General features: G+C 37.6%; 1 protein-coding gene across 2 annotated transcripts; it reads left to right on the forward strand.

Moving 5' to 3' along the window:
• Positions 1-8,753: 8,753 nt before the first annotated feature.
• Positions 8,754-19,482, forward strand: chuk (component of inhibitor of nuclear factor kappa B kinase complex). Of its 2 annotated transcripts, none has more exons than XM_046865286.1 (22): positions 8,754-8,774; positions 9,473-9,577; positions 10,029-10,123; positions 10,215-10,332; positions 10,450-10,519; positions 10,612-10,700; positions 10,784-10,873; positions 12,257-12,381; positions 13,566-13,673; positions 13,788-13,923; positions 14,017-14,211; positions 14,298-14,400; positions 14,622-14,745; positions 14,852-15,003; positions 15,142-15,203; positions 15,289-15,398; positions 15,484-15,533; positions 16,109-16,217; positions 17,113-17,260; positions 17,351-17,472; positions 17,559-17,658; positions 19,034-19,482. In XM_046865286.1, exons 2-22 carry the CDS (start codon positions 9,473-9,475, stop codon positions 19,088-19,090), a joined length of 2,268 nt encoding a protein of 755 aa, XP_046721242.1. In that variant the 5' UTR covers positions 8,754-8,774; the 3' UTR covers positions 19,091-19,482. The 2 variants fall into 2 exon arrangements, with proteins under 2 accessions (XP_046721242.1, XP_046721233.1); XM_046865277.1 differs by lacking the exon at positions 8,754-8,774 and adding an exon at positions 8,790-9,249.
• Positions 19,483-21,114: the final 1,632 nt, after the last annotated feature.

The raw sequence follows: 21,114 nt of genomic DNA on the forward strand, positions 1-21,114 counted from the left end.
CTGCTTGGTCAAATGTATAAATGAATAAACAGAGAGCAAAATGTTTGGGTAAAATTATGGGTACCATCTTTTCCAGAATATAAGCCACTACTTTTTTCTTACACTTTGAACCTCGAGGCTTAAACAATAAAACGGCAAATTTATGGATTTTTCCTGGGTTTTTCCCGGTTTCACAAGCGTCAAACCAAAAAAACTGAGCCCCATAACATTAGACCAATGAAATTGCAGAACGGGTTCGTTGAGCTCTTTATATTTAATCAGATGCGCTCCCACTGAATCGGGCTGCAACACATCATAAATATGGATGAGGTTCCTTTGACGTTTGAACTGCCGCTCACTCGGACTGTCAACAGGAAATGCGAATCATTCATCAGGCTGAAAACAACCGGGCATGAAAAAAGCACTTCACCTGTGTTCTGAGCTGCACGGCTTCGGGAGAAAAGCTTCACCGATGGTGATTTTTAAACGCATGACGATGCCAAAAGATAAACTTTTGATAGAAATTGTTGTTAAAGGAAGGAGGTGAACAATGACTTTCTTGGTAGGCTACTGTTTAGATACAAGCCGTGTAACAGACACTGTCTTTCATTAAAGCCTTTGTAAAGTTCATTAGTTTCAATGTAGACACCTGCGGCTTATAGACAGGTGTGGCGTATTTATGTTCAAATTAAAAAATCTTTGTAAAATTCAGTGGGTGCGCCTTATATTTGGGTGCGCTTAATAGTCTGGAAATTACGGTATATTTATGTGTAAATATATTTAACACACACAAACACACACACACACACGCGCACACAAACACACACACAGCATATACACTATATTGCCAAAAGTATTGGGTCACCTGGTCATAAGTATGAAATTATGAAGTATGTAATTTATCCACATTTAATCCCAATTTGCTCTTATAATTTCCTCCACTCTTTGGGGATGCTGTTCCACTAGATTTTGGAGTGTATTTATAGATATTTGTGTTCATCAGCCACAAGGGTATTACGAAAGGCTGATGTAGGTGAGGAGGCCTGGGGTGCAGTCCGCGTTCCAATTCATCCCAAAGGTGTTCAGTAGGTATGAGATCAGAGCTCTATAGCAGGCCACTCAAGATCTTCCTCTACAAAGCATGTAAACCATATCTTTATAGAGAAGAACTGCATAGGGGCATTGCTATGCTGGAACAGGTTTGGGTTTCCAAGTTCAAGTGAATGCAAAATTGTATTATAACACATCTATACAATACGTCCTATACAATTGAATGCCTCCAGCTTTGTAGTAACAGTTTGGAGTAAAAAGGTAATGTAGTTATTTATTTATTTGTTAATTTATTTCATAATTCCAGACATTCCACAGTGTGCCATTCTCCCACAGTGTGGTAAAAAAATAAATAGCTCGAAACAAAACCGTGTCTTTCTGCTCGGCTAGAGGTGGGTAAAGTGCTTTGCTGTGCAATCAAAAGTACTCGTTTTAAATGTTGAGACTCATCAGTTTCTGTTTGTGGTGAAGATCAACAGAACTGTGTTGATAGTTGTCAAGGATAACACGATTATGCGTCTGTCAGCAAAATTACTATTAGTATTTTTTTTCTGTTGGGCACCCAGCCATTAGGGTTGCACAAGCCAGAGCACTCTTCGTGCTGGTCCCAAACCCGGATATATAGGGAGGGTTGCGTTAGGAAGAGCATCCAGCGTAAATGTGCCAAATCAAATATGCGGATCACAAATCAAAATTTCATACCGGATCGGTCGAGGCCCGGGTTATCAACTACCGCCACAGGAATTGTTAGCCAACAGGGTACCAGTGGAAATTGGGCTACTGTTGGCCGAACAAGGAGAAGGGGACAGTGTAGCTAGACAGCATCAGATGTTGGTCTGTAGGATGGTTTTGGAGATGAAGAAGAAGAGGAGAAGTGTAAGGACTGAAAGAAGAATAAGATGGTGGAAACTAAAGGAGGAAGACTGTAGTGTAATACTCAGGGAAGCGGTCAGACAGGGGCCTGGTGGTAATGAAGAGGTGTGGATGATTAGGCAACTACTGCAGAAGTAATAAGGGAGACAGCTAGGAAGGTACTTGGTGTGACATCTGGAAATATAAAGGAAGACAAAGATACGTGGTGGTGGAATGAGAAAGTGCAGGAAAGCATAAGAAGAATAGAGGTTCAAAGCACAATTGGGATAAGCAGAGTGATGAGAAAAGTGTAAGGACTGAAAGAAGAATAAGATGGTGGAAACTAAAGGAGAAAGACTGTAGTGTAAGACTCAGGGAAGCGGTCAGACAGGGGCCCGGTGGTGGTGAAGAGGTGCAGGAAAGCATAAGAAGAAAGAGGTTGGCAAAGCAGGATTGGGATAAGCAGAGTTATGAGAAAAGTAGGCACAAGTACAAGTAGATGCGGCAGCAGGTGAAGAAGGACATGGGAAAAGCCTAAGAAAAGGCATATGAGTAGCTGTATGAGAAGTTGGACACTAAGGAAAGAGAAAAGGATTTTTACCGATTGGCAGGCAGAGGGACCGAGCAGGGAAGGATATGTTGCATGTTAGAGCAATAAATGATGGAGATGGAAATGTGTTGACTAGTAAGAAGAGGGTGTGGAGAAGATGGAGAGAGTATTCTGAGCAGCTGATGAATGAGGAAAATTAGAGAGAGAGAAGGTTGGATGATGTGGAGATGCTGAAGCAGAAAATGGACAGCTTGCCGAGAGAGGAGTTGTGGTATTGTATGAGGAAGTCAGGTGTGTCAGAGAAGTATGTAAGAATGGTGCAGGACATGTAGGACAGTGTGACAGCAATGAATTGTGCAGTAGGAACGACAGACTAGTTTAAGGTGGAGGTTGGATTGCATCAATGATCGGCTCTAAGCCCTTTTCTGTTTGCAGTGGTGATGGACAGGTTGATGGATGAGGTCAGACAGGTGTCTCCGTGGACTATGATGTTTGCAGATGATATTGTGATTTTTTGGTGAGAGTAGGGAACAGGTTTAGAAGAGCCTGGATAGGTGGAGGTACATGCTGGAGAGAAGGGGAATGAAAGTCAGTAGGAGTAAGACAGAGTACATGTGTGTGAATGAGAGAGAGGACAGTGGAGTGGTGCGGTTGCATGGAGAAGAGGTGGTGAAGGTGGAGGAATTTAGGTACTTATGGTTAACAGTGCAAAGTTGAATTTAATTCAATTCAATATATTTTTTATTTGTATAGCACTTTTAACAATGAACATTGTCTCAAAGCAGATTTAAACAGATAATGTGGTGATAAAAAATTAATATGTTCTTTATAGTTTAAGTTTGTCCCTGATGAGCAAGCCGGCAGCAACTGTGTCTAGGAAAAACTCCCCCAGATGGCATAAGGAAGAAACCTTGAGAGGAACCAGACTCAAGAGGGAAGCCATCCACATCTGGGTTGCACCGAATGTCCATTTATTGCAGATATACGATGTTGCGGGGTACAGTGATGGTGATCAGAAGCAAACTCTAGTCCTGAGTCGATGTAGCAGACTGTTGACATTAACTACAGTCCAAACTGATCCTCAAAGCTCCCGTTCTTACTCCGGAATTTCATGGAACCACCCAAGGCGAGTGGCCTCCAAACAAAGAGAACACTATCCAGAGGCAGGCCTGGACGAAGTGGGAAGATCCATGGAGGGAGGAGGGGTAGGAACAGTGGTCACTGGAACCTCAGGAGCATGTTTCTGCTGTAGTCTTCATTATTTGCGGTACCAACAAATAGCCTGCACCTTTGGATCTAAGTAGGCATGGAGGATCATATTGGTACAGAAGTTCACTCAGATACTGTGGCGCGAGACTGTTAAGTGCTTCATACATCAGTAGTAGTATTTTATAATCAATGCGAGATTTAATTGGGAGCCAGTGTAGACTAATTAAAACAGGGGTGATGTGGTCATATTTTCTAGATCTATTGAGGACCCGCTGCTGCATTCTGAAGTAACTGAAGCTTATTTATGCACTTACTCGAACAACCAGACAGTAAAGCATTACAGTAGTCTAATCTAGATGTAACAAAACCATGAACTATTTTTTTCTGCATCCTGTAACGACATCATATTTCTAATTTTAGCAATATTTCTAAGGTGAAAAAAGGTGATCCTGGTAATATTATTCACATGAGCCTCAAAGAAAAGACTAGGGTCAATAATCCCACCAAGGTTTTTGACTGCTGTACACATTGAGATAGAAACACCATCCAGAGATGCTACGTAATCGGAATATTTACTTCTAGCTACATATGGTCCTAGTAACTTCCGTCTTATCTGAGTTGTGGAGAAGGAAGTTATCAAGCATCCACGGTCTATTGTCCTTTACGCACTCCTCAACATTGTTAAGCTGATCTCTCTCATCTGGCTTTGCTGAAATATACAGCTGTGTATCATTTCACCCAGAGGCAGCATATATAAAGATAAAAGCAGTGAGCCTAAGACAGATCCTTGCAGAACACCGAACTTTACCTCAGAGAGTGTGGACAACTTACCATTTACATCAACAAACTGATAGCGATCGGTCAAATAAGACCTAAGCCAGGAAAGAGCTGTTCCCTTTATTCCGACAACGTCTAGCAAGCAGTATAGTATGATCAATGGTGTCAAAAGCTGAACTAAGGTCGAGCAAAACAAGTAAAGATACAAAATCCTAAACAGAGGCCAATAACAGGTAATTTGCCACCTTAAATAGCGTTGTCTCTGTGCTATGATGAGGCCTAAATCCTGACATACATTTCATAAATGTGATTCCTAAGTGGATGTGAGGTTGATGATTTTGCTGAGGAAATAAATTAAATTAAGTCATTCTCTTGAATAAGAATAAAACTTTTTAAATGATTGTCTCTTATAATTACACTGCTGTCTACAGGGTTATTTGTAAAATAGTTTGTATTTATATTAATCCTCTGAATTTCTTGCCTGATGTTTTCAACTTTATTATTAAAAACGTTAATGAAATCATTACTACCTATTAATGGTGTGGATGTTAGTGCAGTGCTTTTATTTCCTGTTACTTTTGCTACCATGCTGAATAAAAATCTAGCATTATGCTTGTTATTTTCTATGAGGGTGGAGAAATATGCTGATCTAGCTAATGTTCCAGCACTAAATTAGAATTTGCATTCTAATTTCCGAGTGGTCTGTTTTAAGGTGCGCATATGATCAATATACCACTGTGCTAGAACATTGATTCTAGGTATTCAGTGGCACAGTCAAGCTCTACAGGGTCAGACGGAGATCTAATTAATATCGTAATTTCCGGAAGATTATTGATCAAACTTGCTGCTGCAGCTGATGTATATGTACGCTTAACACGGTAACTTGGTGAGGTACTAATCCAATGATTGAGCAGATTTTAAAAGAGAGAAGGTAATGGTCTGAAATAGCTTCAAACTGTGGAATTGTGATTAAACCTTTTATTTTGAATCCAAATGTTAATAACAAATCAAAAGTGTGTCCACCGCTATAAGTGGGTCCTATAACATTCCGATTAATTCCAACTGAATCTAGAATGGACACAACTGCTGATCTTAAAGAGTCTTCCTGATTATTAAAATGAATATTAAAGTCACCAACTATTAATGCTTTGTCTAAAAAAGTACGGTAGCTAAATTTGTGATGAAATCTGCAAATTCTTTGAGAAAATCAGAGTAGGGCCCTGGGGGTCTATAAATAATAATTAATGGAATTGACTGACTAGACCTACTTTTGGACACTAAATATTTGATGTTCTTGTAAACAACTTCAAATGTTTTACATTTGTGTTTAGTCTTTTGTGTGGCGCTTAGATTATTATTATAAATAGCTGCGACTCCACCTATTCTGCCATTTAGACAGGGCTGGTGTATGTAACTATACCCAAGAGAACTCGCTTCATTTAATGCTACATATTCATTTGGTTTAAACACGTTTCTATCAAACACATTACTTCAAACTCTTGGTTGGTAATAATTTCGTTTATAATAAGCGCTTTTTGACGTGAGAGATCTAATATTCAACAATCCTATATTTAGATCAGAGGTGCTGGCTGTGCATTCAGTCCTATTTAATTTAATGTTAATCAGGTTACATAAACAGACTTTCTGAGAATTCCTAAATTGTCGGGAATAGACACAGTCTCAATTTATTGGATCCTGAGTGATGACTCAGTGCAGCTAGCAGACGATCGGTTTAGCCTGCCTGTCTGCTCCCTGGCCTTGGCCCTGGACAGTCACTTGTTACCTAGTGCTGTTCTGAGACTATGACCTATACTACAAGAAATGAGAGCAGCACCTTCCTGAGTGGGATGGATACTGTCCCACCCTAACAGGCCAGCCTTGCCTTCAAAATTGCTCCAAATATTTATGAAGCCCACATTGTTTTTGGAGCACCACTCGGACATCAAGCAGTTTAGCGACCATAACCTGCTGTAGGCTACATCGCCACGTCACATTGGGGTGGGGCCAGAGCATGTAACTACATCAGACATTGCCTTCACTAATTTACACACCTTTATAATATTACTCTTAGTAACCTCTGACTGTCGAAGGCGTATATTATTAGCTCATGTGTAAAAAAACTATCTTAGAGAACCTGTGATTTCCTAAAAACCTAAGCTGACCTGCTATGTCCGGCGCCCTGGCTCTCGCTATACACATGACCTGTGCTGCTGGTGCCTCTAAAGGTCTAGCTTATTTCACATGCCTCAGAATAGAGTCTCCTACCAGAGCTCTTTCAGGTTTCTCAGCGGGTGCTTCACTGAGGAGAGCGTACCTGTTGGACACGTAAAGCGGAGATCAATGGTGCTCCCGTGAGGAGCCTTAGCATTAGCTTTGGCTTATGGAGTATGCCGCCAAGACGTCACCCACTCGCTCCGCTGCGAGGGCTTAAATACCGGAGTTGGTGGAATGCTAACTCCACCTAGGGCATCCAGACTTTCCCCTACAGAACCTGGACTGCTCTTGCTCTCACTACCTCTGGATGAGCTTCTTTAATGCTAAGATCTTCTTTGTCAAAGAGCAAACTAACTCACACTTCTCACAGATAAAATTATCGCTAGCAACGGAGAAAGACTGACTAAACATGTCACACTTCACATACTGAATGAGCTGGATGCTCAACATAGCAGAAAAATTGCATACTTTAATGTGGTTCTATAGTGTGTGTTCGTAGTTCTGGTGGGAATGGCCTCCACTCACTGCTTTCGAACTCTCAAACAGGAAATAAAGCAAAAAGCAAAAAGAGAAGAAACTGAGCCAACAGAAAGTAGAGGATGCAGCAAAATAATGGAGAGTGTGTTAGAGAAGTGAAGAAAAGAGTTCGGGCAGGGTGGAGTGAGTTGAGAAGAGTGGCAGAAGTGCTTTTTGATAGTAGGGTATCTGCAAGAGTGAATGGGAAAGTTTATAGGACTGTGTTGAGACCTGCGATGTTGTATGGTTTTGAGACAGTGGCATTGACTAAAAGAAAGGAGGCGGAGCTGGAGGTAGCAGAGCTGAAGATGTTAAGGTTTTCATTGGGAGTGAAGAGGATGGACAGGATTAGAAACAAGTTTATTAGAGGGACTGCACATGTAGGACGTTTTAGGGGCAAAGTGAGGGAGGCCCGATTGAGATGGTTTGGACATTTGAGAAGAGGGCAATAGGGTATATCGGTAGGAGAATGCTGAGGATGGAGCCACCAGGAAGGAGGAAAAAAAGAAGGCCAAAAAGGAGATTCATAGATGTGGTGAAGGAACACATGCAGCTAGTTGGTTTGATAGGGGCAGATGTAGAGGACCGAGTAGTATGAAGACGGATGATCCGCTGTGGCGACCCTTGATGGAACATGAAATAATGTATGATTTCAGGTATAAACATCCCCTGGAAACTTTAACAGCTTTAAACACATTGTAACTGGTTAAACCAACCCACAAACAACTGATTATTATTATTATTATTATTATTATTATTATTATTATTATTATTATTATTGTTATTATTCTGCTATAATGAGAAACATGTTTCATTCATTTACTTGTTATCTGTTGTCATTTATGCATAGTAATCGTTTTAGTGGAAGTGTTTTACATTTTTATTTGGAATTTCCTTTTCTTGTTAATGCTATTCATTTGGTAAGATTTGTTGAAGGGGAAACTGTGTCAGTGAACAGTGAACAAAAGCTAGAGAAGTGAATTTATCTTACTGCTGTTAAGGATGGTTCCACAATAACATCCTAAAATTGATTAATAATTAATAGACATTCAGTGTCAACCAGATTAGAATTGGTTCCTCTTCTGAGCCTGATCTTGATCATGGTTTCCTCCTCATATCACCACAGAGAGTTTATCCTTGACATTGTCCCCACTGGTTTCCTTATTGGAGATAAACTAATATGGGCTAAATTATGATGCTGAGATGTCTATTTCCTGTCTATTTACTTGTCTAAAGCTGCTTTGGGACAATGTCCATTGTTTAAAATACAAATAAAATTTAACTGAATTAAATGGTTTTGAATTAAATGTAATAGAATTTCATAATTTTACACATAACAGTGCAAACTTTATTTCTAACTAAAGGTAAGTTTAGGTAAGTAAGGTGTTTAGTGCGCAATTAACTTACAGTAATGTGTTCAAATAGACGTGGTTTAGGAAAGACCCAGATTCTGACGCACTCTTGTAACGCAAAATCCTGCTTGTACACTGACCAGCACACGTCACACAAACTCGTTATCATTATCTAGTCGCGACGCTTATCTGATCCGGAATCAGTTCATCTTCTCTTCAGCAGCGAAAGACTTTATTTTCGAAAAGGAAAACTGGCTCCAGATCAGCTACACAAGGTAACGCGACGCATGCGCATTACACTTGTTTCGCTTTTCGACTCGGGTATTAACGTTAGCTAGTTAGCTTTTCTGCGGTGTTGTTATGAGCAGTGTGCAGTAGAGTTTTCTTTAATTCGCATTGATTTATACTTCGTTTGGGACTAATCTTTATCGTGAAGGGCTTTTGTTTGACAAATGGTGTCATGGGAAGCAGACATCGCTAGCTAGGTGGTTCGTTGTCTTTAGCATCTTCGCTAATTGACTGGCTGCGGGGCGTAACATTAAGTTGTTTACGTAGAGCTTTCTAATTCAGCTATTTGTTTTTTTTCCGTTCAAACTTACACTTCAAATGACTTGCTGTGTAATCAAAATGAAATGGATATCGTAGTTATTTTCTATCAAACAACACCTTCAATTGTTAAGTTCTTTAAATTTCGACGGTACATTCGCCTGCTTTCATCTAGCTAGCAACACAGACTCTAGCTTAGCAAGGGTAAGATCATGTTAGCTGGCTTTGACCAGCTAGCATTGACATTAAGTCGAATATATTATTAGGAGAATGTGTGGTGATAGCTGTGTGTAATAATGACTCAGTTGCTGGTAACATGTTACTAAACATGTAATTAAAAACCGGAATTTTCAGTTTTCAGAGGCAATTGTATGAAATGTGTGCGTTCTCAAATCCATAAGAGATGGTTTCTTTCTGCTGTGAATAGATGGAGAAACCTCCTTTCAAACAGACTCAATTCTGTGGAGCTTGGTTAATGAAAGAGAGATTGGGAACCGGTGGATTTGGTCATGTCTATTTGTATCAGCATCAGGTGTGTCATTTAGATCTGATTTATTTGCCCTTTCTTTCCTTTCAACATTGAACTCAACCGGGTCTAATTCCATTAGTGTGTGATTTTGTTTTTCTGTTTTTGATTTGATACTGTTTAGTGCTGTGCAGACATTAATTTGTGCCAGATTATTTTGTATTTCAGCAAAATATCAGCGGCACACACGTAAAGCGTTTTTCTTTTTCGGATGAAAGATGTGTGTTGTTTCTGTCAACAGCAAAAATAATATTCATAAAACATATCAAGGTTTTGGATTAGAACATTTCTAATCCTTTCTGATCTAAGCCCCTGGTACTGATATTTCGTATTGAATCTATACACCCTGAAATGTATTTTTTAAATAAACAGAGCCTTTTGTATATATATTTTCTGTGTGTAAACATGTAATCAAGGCCAATGCAGTAAGCAAATTGTGTATTGGTATTTTATACAGGAATCATCAGAGAAAATTGCTGTAAAACTCTGTCGGCTTGAACTCAATGCGAGGAACAAAGACCGATGGAGTCGAGAGATCCAGATAATGAAAAAGTATGTGTGTATATATATAAATAAAAAAAAAAATGGAACTGCTGCTTAGTTTTTTTTTTAAACATATTCAGCACTGAATTTCTCTTGGCAGGTTGAACCACCTGAATGTGGTGACTGCAAGGGATGTACCTGAAGAGATGAAACACATTGCCTTGAATGACTTGCCCCTTTTAGCCATGGAGTACTGTTCCAGGGGAGACCTTCGTAAGGTGCCCTGATCCATTAGTTTATTTTGCTTTTATCATATTATTCAGGTTATTATAATCAGTTTTGAAAAAAGGTCTCTTTTTGATTTTTCTGTTATCTAATTTCTTTTTTTATTGTAGTTATTAAGCAAACCTGAGAATTGCTGTGGACTAAAAGAAAGCGAGGTGCTATCCTTACTCAATGACGTCGGTAATGTATTCCCATTTGAGACAACATTTTTCATCATTTGCCGTGTATCATATCAATTTATGTGGAGCTAATGTAATTTTTGGTATTAACAGGTTCAGGAATTCAATATCTTCATGCAAACAAAATCATCCACAGAGACTTAAAGCCAGAGAATATTGTACTTCAGGAAATCAATGGAAAGGTATCGATCTGCTTGTTTGTTTATTTGTTTGTATATATGAACATATATGAAAATGTTCTGACTCTGGGAATTTTTGCTTTTAGCTGGTCCACAAGATAATAGACCTGGGCTATGCAAAAGATTTGGATCAAGGGAGCCTTTGCACTTCGTTTGTGGGCACTCTGCAGTATCTTGTAAGTCCTTTAGGGTAATTTATGAATATGGATGTCCCCGAAACATGGTTCTGAAATAAAACAAGCAACATAGTTATAAATTTGGTGTATCACTAATGTCTGATGTACACGATTCTGCTTTTTGCTCTATAGAACTTGTTTGTTTGGTTTTTAGTCCTGTTACAGGCCCCTTACATTTACACTTACTTTTACAGCATTTAGATGATGTCCTTATCTATAGTGACTTACAGAAGGTCTGAGAGGTCTCTATTCAAAACATATCTTTGAGTTAGTTTAGTAGAATATCATGTTAGAACTTTTTCCATTATTAGCTTTTAAAACGTGAAGCAAATGTAGTAAAAGATGAATAATAATATTACTAATAGCACATTGTCACAGTGTGTAGCTTATTTCACATCACAGGAATAAATGTAGTATATCTGAAAGCATTTGTCCTTCACAAATTAAATGAATTCAATTCATTCAATTCATTTTTATTAGTATAGCACTTTTAACAATGAACATTGTCTCAAAGCAGCCTTACACAGATAATGTGGTGATAAAAAGAATCGGGGTTGCACCCAATGTCCATTTATTACAGATAAATGATGTTGCGGGGTGCAGTTATGGTGATCAGAAGCAAACTGTAGTCCTGAGTCAGTGTAGCAGACTGTTGACATTAACTACAGTCCAAATCCAAATCCTCAAAGCTCCTGTTTTAACTCAGTAATTTTTAATGGAACCCCAGGGCATTGATGAGAAACCGTCCCCAGCTGCACAGAGCGGCCTCGAATCAAAGAGAACACTATCCAGAGGCAGGCCAGAACAAATTTCCACTAAATTGTGTATTTTTTGCAGCCTTTGGGGTAAACTGCACTGTGTGTAAACTGCAATGCTACAAAATGTGTTAAAATATTCATCCACCCAAAGCTTAGAGTGGCATTTTTTTTTAAACCAGAATTTCAAAATCATTATTTTTCATGTTGCTTAATATTTTTTTTTTTTTTTAGGTTAATGAAATCTGAAGGAGATAATCTTTGTGGTAGCCCGTTCGTTTGTGGTAGAACATATCTGCTCCATCTGTATCATGATCGAGCCTCTGACAGCTTTTTAACAAGCTGTGATATGTGAAGAAATAATTTCCATTTAAAATTTCAAAAAGTGTACATTTGACAGTCTCTTCCTTCTTTCTTTAACTAGCCCACATAATGAGTCCTTAATGCAGCGTCCTACACCTTTTAATCAATAGGGTTATCTGAAGCAGTGCTATTCAGTTTTATACTATTTTTTTTTGTTTTCTAATAAAATACTGACTAGCGATAAAGTACAGAACCATTAATCACTATTAAATTAAGCTGTTGTTTAAACACAATCCAGTAACTGGTTTCATCTGATTTGTTTCAGGCCCCTGAGTTATTTGAGAGCAAACCCTACACAGTCACTGTGGACTACTGGAGCTTTGGCACAATGATCTTCGAGTGTAGTTGCGGTTTTCGTCCATTTTTACATAACCTGCAACCTGTGCAATGGTATGTGGCAATTTCACATGACTGTTAAACTGGATCGTGGGAGAATTTAAGAATCTAAAAACTCCTCTCTTCTGTAATATAGTCTTGTTACTTATGTAGTGTCTGGGATACTTATATTGCTCATGTTGCCAGGATGTTATGTAAACAGTTGTTCACTGCCTTTTGCTCTATAGTTATTTTAAAGCTGCATAACATAAAATGTAAATATTTTCCTGTGCTCCAAAATGTAAATGAACAGTGCAGGGATTTTTTTTTAAATCTACTGTATGATATACCAATATTCCAACATGTCAGGGGTTGTAAATGACCCTGAAAAGACTTACTGAGCATGAAATACTCAAACTAGCCCATCTGGTATTAGAGTCCATGTAACGATCAATATCATCATTCATATCTTTGATTTGAACATTAACCTGTCTCTGTATAATTCTATGCATTGTGATGTAACATGACTGTCTGATCAGATAACTGCATAAATGAGCAGGTGTACAGGTGCTTTAAATTGAGTTTGCGAGTGGTACATCCTCAAAGCCAGAGATTTTGCCTGGGTTGCAGTAAAAATCCATTTTTGATGTACCAACATACCAGTATGTGTTAAAACAGATAATCACCTCATCAACAAGATGATCAGTAACCACATCCTTTGAGATATACGATCTTTACTGAGAAGTGTGTGTGTGTGTGTGTGTGTGTGTGTGTGTGTGTGTGTGTGTGTGTGTGTGTGTGTGTGTGTGTGTGTGAGAACAGATGACACAACAGCACATTGTATCTACATCCCCATTTCTAATATTACCAAGCTACATGTGATTTTTCAAAATAGCTTTTTAGAATATGTTCTATCTAGCTGTAAATATATCTGTACAAGTATACACAAATGGTGCATGAAGGATAATTGTGTTATGATTTAGAAATGGTTTCATGTAATTTATTATGAGTACAGTAAGCTTCAGTATTGTAGAACCAGTTAAATTGTAAGTTCAGTTCAGTGTTAATTTACTTCCCAGTTACTGTTTGAAACACACCATTCCCAATGGTGTAATAATTATATATTAAATTAAAAAAACCCTGGTCATTGATTGAATTGGAAAGTAAAAAATGAATTAAAAACTACATTTTCTAAAAGCTTACACTAGTAACATCTTTTGTGCATTTGTCATCACACCCTCATTGTTATTTTGCTCCAGGACTAGCAAAGTACGTAACAAAGGCCCAAAGGACATCATGGCGATAGAGGATATGAATGGAGAAGTGCGGTTTTCAACTCACCTTCCTTACCCTAATAATCTCAGCAGGTAAAGTATAGCTAACCTAATGTTTGACCTAAAGTGTGAAACATCTTTCATCTGGATGTCTGTAATCTTAAAAGTCAAAATGGGTAATGTTTATTGTTTTTTTTTTACTATTAGCACGCTGTTGGAGCCTTTGGAGTGTTTGCTACAGTTAATGCTAAAGTGGGATCCAGTTCAGAGGGGAGGAGTAATAAATCCTGATACTAAACAACCACAATGCTTTGCGCAACTTGAGCAAATACTGAATATGAAGGTTGGTTCATCACAATCCTTGTGTGCTCTTTTGTGTAATTAGTGAGTGTTGCCAGCAGATGGCACTCTTTGGCTAATATATGTTTGTTTTTAGGTCGTGCACGTCTTGAATATGACTACAACCGCGGTTCATTCTTTCCGTCTGGGCACTGAGGAGACCCTTCACTCGCTGCAGCAGAGTATTGAGAATGTGACAAAAATTGATCAAGGGAATCAAGAGCTTCTGCAGGAAACAGGAGTCATGCTGGATCCCAGAAAGCCTGCGGCACAATGCGTTCTGGATGGAGTCGTAAGAGTGTTCTTGGTTTTCTTTTTTGTCTTTTTGATTTAGCTTGAGTCTCACCTGATTCATTGCTCTCTCACCTTTGGTATCAGAGAGGATGGGACAGCTACATAGTGTATCTGTTTGATAAGAGCCTAACCAAGTACAATGGACCATTTACTGCCAGGCCTCTTCCAGAGAGTGTGAACTTCATCGGTGGGTATACCAAGAAATTTGGATATTTGCGATTTTGTATTATTAAGATTTAATTATTACTTTTACTCTGTTTTTACTAAATCAGATCAAAATGCTTTATGAAATAAAATAAAAATACAAGGTCAAAAATGTTAGTTTTCACATGTCTCTGCTTTTTTTTTCTGTATAATCATTTGTCAATATGACCATTGTTTTCTTTTTTTTTTTTTTTTCGTTTTCAGTACGTGAGACCAAGACCCAGCTTCCCTTGAATTCCCTCAAGAAGGTTTGGGGTGAGGCAGTGAGCTACATCTGTGGCCTCAGGGAGGACTATAGCCGCCTTTTCCAGGGCCAAAGAGCTGCCATGTATGACAAGTATAGGTTAACATGTTCCATATCAACATGCTAAGGTTTTATAATCTCAGGCTTGCTCATTTCTTTTCTTTTCCTGTTCCTATGTACATTTTTATAGGTTGAGCCTTCTTCGCTACAACACCAACCTCACTAGATACAAGACTCTGATGTTTTCATGTTCACAGCAGTTAAAAGCCAAGCTTGATTTCTTTAAAAGTAGTATCCAGTATGATCTGGAGAAGTACAGTGATCAGATGCAGTATGGAATATGTAAGTCCTTAATTTTTTAATTGAGAGGCTACAATAATTATTTTACCTAGATATTTTTATGATTTATATATTTGTTTTTGTTTGCATTTCTACTTTGGTGCAATAAAATAAAGCATGATTTGATTTTATTCTTTCTAGCTTCTGAAAAAATGCTAAAGGCATGGCAGGACAATGAAGAAAAAGCTGCTGCATTTGGACAGGTATATTTACAACGTAGATTTGATTTCTAAAACTATTATAATGACAGATCATGACTAATGGTTGTGCTTTTTTTTTTTTTTTAAGGTTGCAGAGATTGCTCATCTAGATGAAGAGATTATGGCCTTGCACTCTGAGATTGTGGAGCTTCAGAGAAGTCCTTATGCTCGACGCCAAGGAGATGTCATGGAGCAGCTGTAAATATTTAATTATTATTATAATTTTTTTGTTACAAATTTGTCTTTTTTTCTTTCCCATAACATTTTCTTTCTTTCTTTCTAGTGAGGAGAAAGCCATTGAACTTTACAAACAGCTGAAAGCTAAATGTAAAAGTAAGTATTTTTATGACCACCTTGAATAAAATGTGTCTATTGAAAGACTACACAATATAAAATTGTGATGTTAGACATTTGGTAAGGCTTTTGAGTGAAGTAAAATGCTTAGTAATCTGTTAGATAATTGTCATGTATTATAGGTGCTCATGAATATGTATGATGATTTTACTTTCAAAACAAGAAATCAGGGAGGGAGCATTTTGAAACACTGATTTTTTTACTTTAGCCAGAAGTATTCCAGGTACCACACATCCAGCCGGAGAAAAACATTAACTGTATATACAGCTGTATAAACAGGTCCACCATCTTTTAACACAGGATAATTTATAAAGACAATAACTTTTGGGATCTAACTCAAAACTATACAAATGACCCATGTGTGATGCTAACCAGCTTTTACTTGATATCTGACTTTTGTTTATAAATGGCAGGATGCATTGAACAAATACTAAATTACTCAGAAAATATTTTCCTATTTCTTATTAGTTTTACAATATATACAAAATATGAACACTACTGGTACCTTTTTTATTTTATGTGCACTTTAACATTTGTATTGTTGTTCTCTGCAGTGAATGACTCTCAGCATGGCTACAGTGACAGTTCTGAGATGGTCAAAGTAATTGTTCAGACAGTACAGAATCAAGACAAAGTATTGAAGGATCTCTATGCACATCTTAGGTAAAGAATTAAAGACATTCTTTACATGGGAAAAAACATACAAGAAGTAAAAGCTTTACTAAAAAGCTGTAAGGGGCATTGCAATGTTGCATTCATTTTTGTTATTTATCTTTTTAAATGTTTATCTGCATACCAACATCAGTGCTATTTAAAAGTGAAAGGAAAAGATTACATCAGAACGGCAACACATGCAACAGAGCAAATACAGAGCATGTTTTTTTTTGTCCTTGCTGGAGCCATGTCCAAACTGTACCTGTTTCAAATTGTAGTTCAAGTGTATGTAAGTGTGCATTACAATGATATATGCAGATAGAAAATATTTGCAATGGGATTACTTGTTTTGCACAATATGAAAAACATCTTCAGGGGAGCAGAATTGCACTAGGGTTAAAAAAAAAAATGAAAGATGTCACAAATTGTATCTTTTGTAGATTTATTTTGACATGTTGCCTGAAACCAATGCACATGTTTTCTATATGAATAACATGTTCTGTAATCAGGGCACTAACCACTGAGCTCAGAATGGTCAAGCTCTGAGTGCATGGATAAGAATTGCAAACATTTAAAGAAAAGCCTGTGCTTTAGTCAGAAGGGAAATCATATACCAGTTACCAAACACCAGAGGAAAATCCTGAACATAATGCAAAAGTGCATTGTGCTTTGGCTATTACCTAATGAATGGCTATTCCTTCTGAAAAGATTTGTGCAGAAGAGCATTGTCATGACAAAACATGTTTAGACCATCATTTAAAAGAATTCGTAGTGCAACCGTTTGGAGAAGACCCCAAAAACGTATGGGTGTAATGGTGAAGTGTCTAAAAACATATTGTATTTACAACTAAATGTATTCATATTCAATAAAATCTTTTGTATAATTTTATGATTTTCTTAACAGTAAAATTCTGCAGAGCAAGCAGAAGATTATTGAATTGTTCCCGAAGATTGAAAAGACACTGGAGAACATTAAGGAGGCGGATGGCATCGTTATGCAGATGCAGATGAAGAGACAGAGGGAGTTCTGGCATTTACTAAAAATTGCATGTGTGAGTATTGCACTTAAACCAATTTCACATGTTCAGCTGCTTCATAATGGTGCGGAGTTTAGTAAACTGTAAATGTGTGTATTCCTGCAGGCACAGAACACCACTCGTAGCCACAGTGCAGATGTATCCCCTTGTGTCTCGGCCTGGTATCAGAATGCTCAGCAGTCCTGCTCTCCGTGCCTGCCCGTGTCTCTGCCTTCACCACCTGACACGTAACTCCTCACTGCACACGTTCAGTTCACATAGAACCAGCTGTGAGTTTTACTCTGTAATTAACTTCATTAATTATGTTTTTCAGTGAAACGGTCAACTATCTACTGGAGGAGAATCAAAAGTACTTAAACCAGCTTACAAGCCTGCTGCAGGAGACATCTGAGGAGAAAGCAGAGAGTATAGTGGTGAGTTCAAACTCTACTATGTTTTGTCATCCAAAATGTATATTTAAGTAGTTATTAGTGTTAGTACAAACAGTGAGCAAATGTGAATGCACAATAAAAAAACATTTAACAGTGGTATATGTAATGAAAATCTGGTGATGGTGCACCGAACAATAATGGATGCAACAATATATTCAACCATTAATACATCAGTAGCTATATGCAATATATTGTTTGACCTGCAGCTATACTTGGCAACCCTTACATGTTTTCTTTTTACTGATGGAAATGTAGTAACTTGCTCAGTACAAGTCACATGATAAGTCTCATCATATTGTCTAAGATAGAGGTACCCAAATGAAGGCTAAATAATCAGGCTTGATACTTGGGTGAAAGTACATTAGCTTTAAACCAAACTGTATTATAATAAAATAAAAGTTATGGGTCCTGTCACGGTTATTAAATCATTTGATATGATGATAATTATAAATAAATAAAACAAATTAATACATATATATTATTGATGGCTGCAGCTGATGACCAACATATGATTCTTTTTTTTCCCTCTTCATGCCATAAAATCTAAATCGTAAAAAGACGTGATACAGAAAATTGCTTAAATTAAATATTTGTATCACAACACAAGCCTCTCTATTCAGTGCACTGGTTACCAGGTTTTTGTACCTGTGCCTACATGTAGCCTAAATTACAGCTGTTTGAAAGCTCAATAACAATACAGTTCCAAAAAGTTCTTCTTATTACATTTTCTAAATGTTATTCTCATTCTCTCTATTATTCTCTCTCTCACTCCAAAAGCAGCATCATATTTAACCAATGAAATACTAGTCTAGATTAAGAACGAATATTTAAGAACCTAAAATCCGGTAAAGGCCTTGTCTTGGCTGATTCTGCATGTTGAATCAGCGGCGGAGCTCGTCGGCGAGAACGAGAATCCGATTGGCTAATTAGCTTAGCGAATGAGCACACAGAAGAAAACACGGCATGCTCTTGTCTTTGCAACTTAGCAGACATAATTTGAAAAAAACCTACACAAATCCGTTAGTAATGCACGCGGCTGGCAGAAACGCTGCTTGCTTTAAAAACTTACAGTTGTAGCTCTTCCGTTTTCCTTGTTTGGAAAACAGAACTACTGCCCCCCCGCTATTATGAGAGAGTTATGTTGTTTCATGCAAGGTGCAGAACGAATAATAAAACCATAATAAAATCTTTGGCAATTGTTGTGCTATGAAACCTGTGAATATTGTCAACTGCTTCAACAATGATCATAGTCATTAATAATTATTAATTAGATTGTTTAATTATTGCTGGCGTAGCTCTGAAAAACGTTATCAGTAATTTGTCTCTGTGTTTGTGTTTCTGATTCTGTTCAATACAGGAGCAAGACTGGAGCTGGACTAAGTATGAAACCCTGTTTGCAAAATTACGTTTATAAGTTTAATTCATACTATGATATTCTTCACCTGCATGGATTTCTGTTGCCACGTATGGGTTTTCATGATAGTAATCTATCAAATTCATGGTTTATAGTGCAGTAGCAACATAATGACATGCACATATAATGATGGCTTTTTTTTTACTGGAAAAATGCCACCATACACAAGCAAATTTTATCCATACACTTTTAAAACATTGTTCTTTATCCAGGCCTCAGGCCATGTCAGAGCACCCAGATTGTTATTCTGTTCCTCACACGAGCAAAATAAAAAAAGAACATGTGTGGACTGTACTGGTGACCATGAGAACTGGTCTGAGAACCACTGCTTTAAATACACAAGTGTTTATTTATTATAAATAAATAAATCTCCTCTGTATGGGCTGATTGTATGTGGAATTGGTGTCTTTTTATTGTTCAGCATCTGCACTTTAGAGGCTCACTGTGAATGTTGGATCGTCAGGAGTGATAATCTTGAAAGTCAAAATTATTGAATAAAAGAAGACAGAATTGTACCAACAAAGCTGACTGAATCTAGCCCCAGGAAGCTGTTTATAATAAAAATTCTCTTTCTATCTATGAATTAAAATTTTGTCCATTACTACATGCCCACGAGTGGCAAGTTGTTGTGTGGGTGTGGAGTAGAAACCTGAAGGTGCTGAAGTTTTTTTTTTTTCCCTCTACTTTTTGGGTAAATGAAAGAAGTGTCATAGTGTCATCAGTGCAATGCCTGTAGAAAGGCCTGTTTAGTGTCAGTTTGGGGATTTAAGAGTATCACTATATTAATCTTGGTTCTCTGTTGTTTTTGAAACTAAGCTCTTTTTGATAATCAGCTCTACACAGACGGTTGATGGATTTTCAATTCATTATGTATTTCATCAGACAATGTTTGACACCTACTGATAAGTTGTAAAATTTTAACTGAAATGTTTTTTGGTTTATTGTACATTACAAATAAAAGTAATAAAATTGTTTTAATGTCATTTATTGGTGGCTGTGTTTCAAAGAATGTTGTTCTCAGACCCTGTGAAAGTCAAAGTCAATGCTAAGCATTCAAGTCTGGAAAAAGTTGTATGAAATTGGATCATTTGTTTAATGACAATGAAGTGATAAACTATTTGTGTCAGACATTCTTAAAAAGTAAAATCTAGGAATTGTGAACTTGTCATGTCTGTTCACCTATCATCTCACTCAACATAAAACATCTGTATATAGTCAGGAGATCTGCTATTACTCTGTATTAACAAACATTTGTAGACACCTGACCATCACACCCAGGTGTGGTTCTCCAAACTGTTGCTACCAAGTTTACAAGCATACAACTGTATATGATGTCTTTCTATGTCAGGTCTGGCACTAAAGTCCCAGACCTGTACATGCATCACAATTACTCCTTCTACCACAAAATGAGATCCATTAAACCAGGTATGAAGGTCAACAAATGTAGTGTCCTGCACGAAGCCCTGATCTTAACTCAACTGAACACCTCTTGGATTAACTGGAACGCTGACTCTGCTCAAGACCTTTTCACCTGACAACAATGCCTGACTTCACAACAATTAGTGCTGAATAAATGAATCCCTACAGCTGCACTTTAAAGCTCTGAAAAAGAGTTAAGATTATTAGAAGTTCAAAAGAGTCCATTTAGAGTGGGATGCTCAGAAAACCCATGTAAGTGTTCCAGCTACAGTTTCGTGTCCATAAACTTTAGTCATATGAGTGTATAAGAAAATACAAGAGAAATAAAATCCAACTACTAAATCAATGGATTTCTTTGGGCTAAAAACTCATGTATATCGTTCAACAAATCAGCCAGTGTGGAGCATGAGGAGTTAATTTAGGGAAAAGGGCCTCTGATTGGCTCTGTGACAGGAGGCGGGGAAATACAGGGTCAGTCTGAAATCGAGCCCTGAGTTATGTTCTCTACACTGTCACTTCCAGTGACATGATTTATAGCATCGAAATCAAGAGAATTAATTCACGGTTCATGTTGTTATTTTTTATCTAAATGTCTTTAAACATCC

The sequence above is a fragment of the Silurus meridionalis genome, chromosome 2 (assembly GCF_014805685.1).
Source record: "Silurus meridionalis isolate SWU-2019-XX chromosome 2, ASM1480568v1, whole genome shotgun sequence".
Taxonomy (NCBI): domain Eukaryota; kingdom Metazoa; phylum Chordata; class Actinopteri; order Siluriformes; family Siluridae; genus Silurus; species Silurus meridionalis.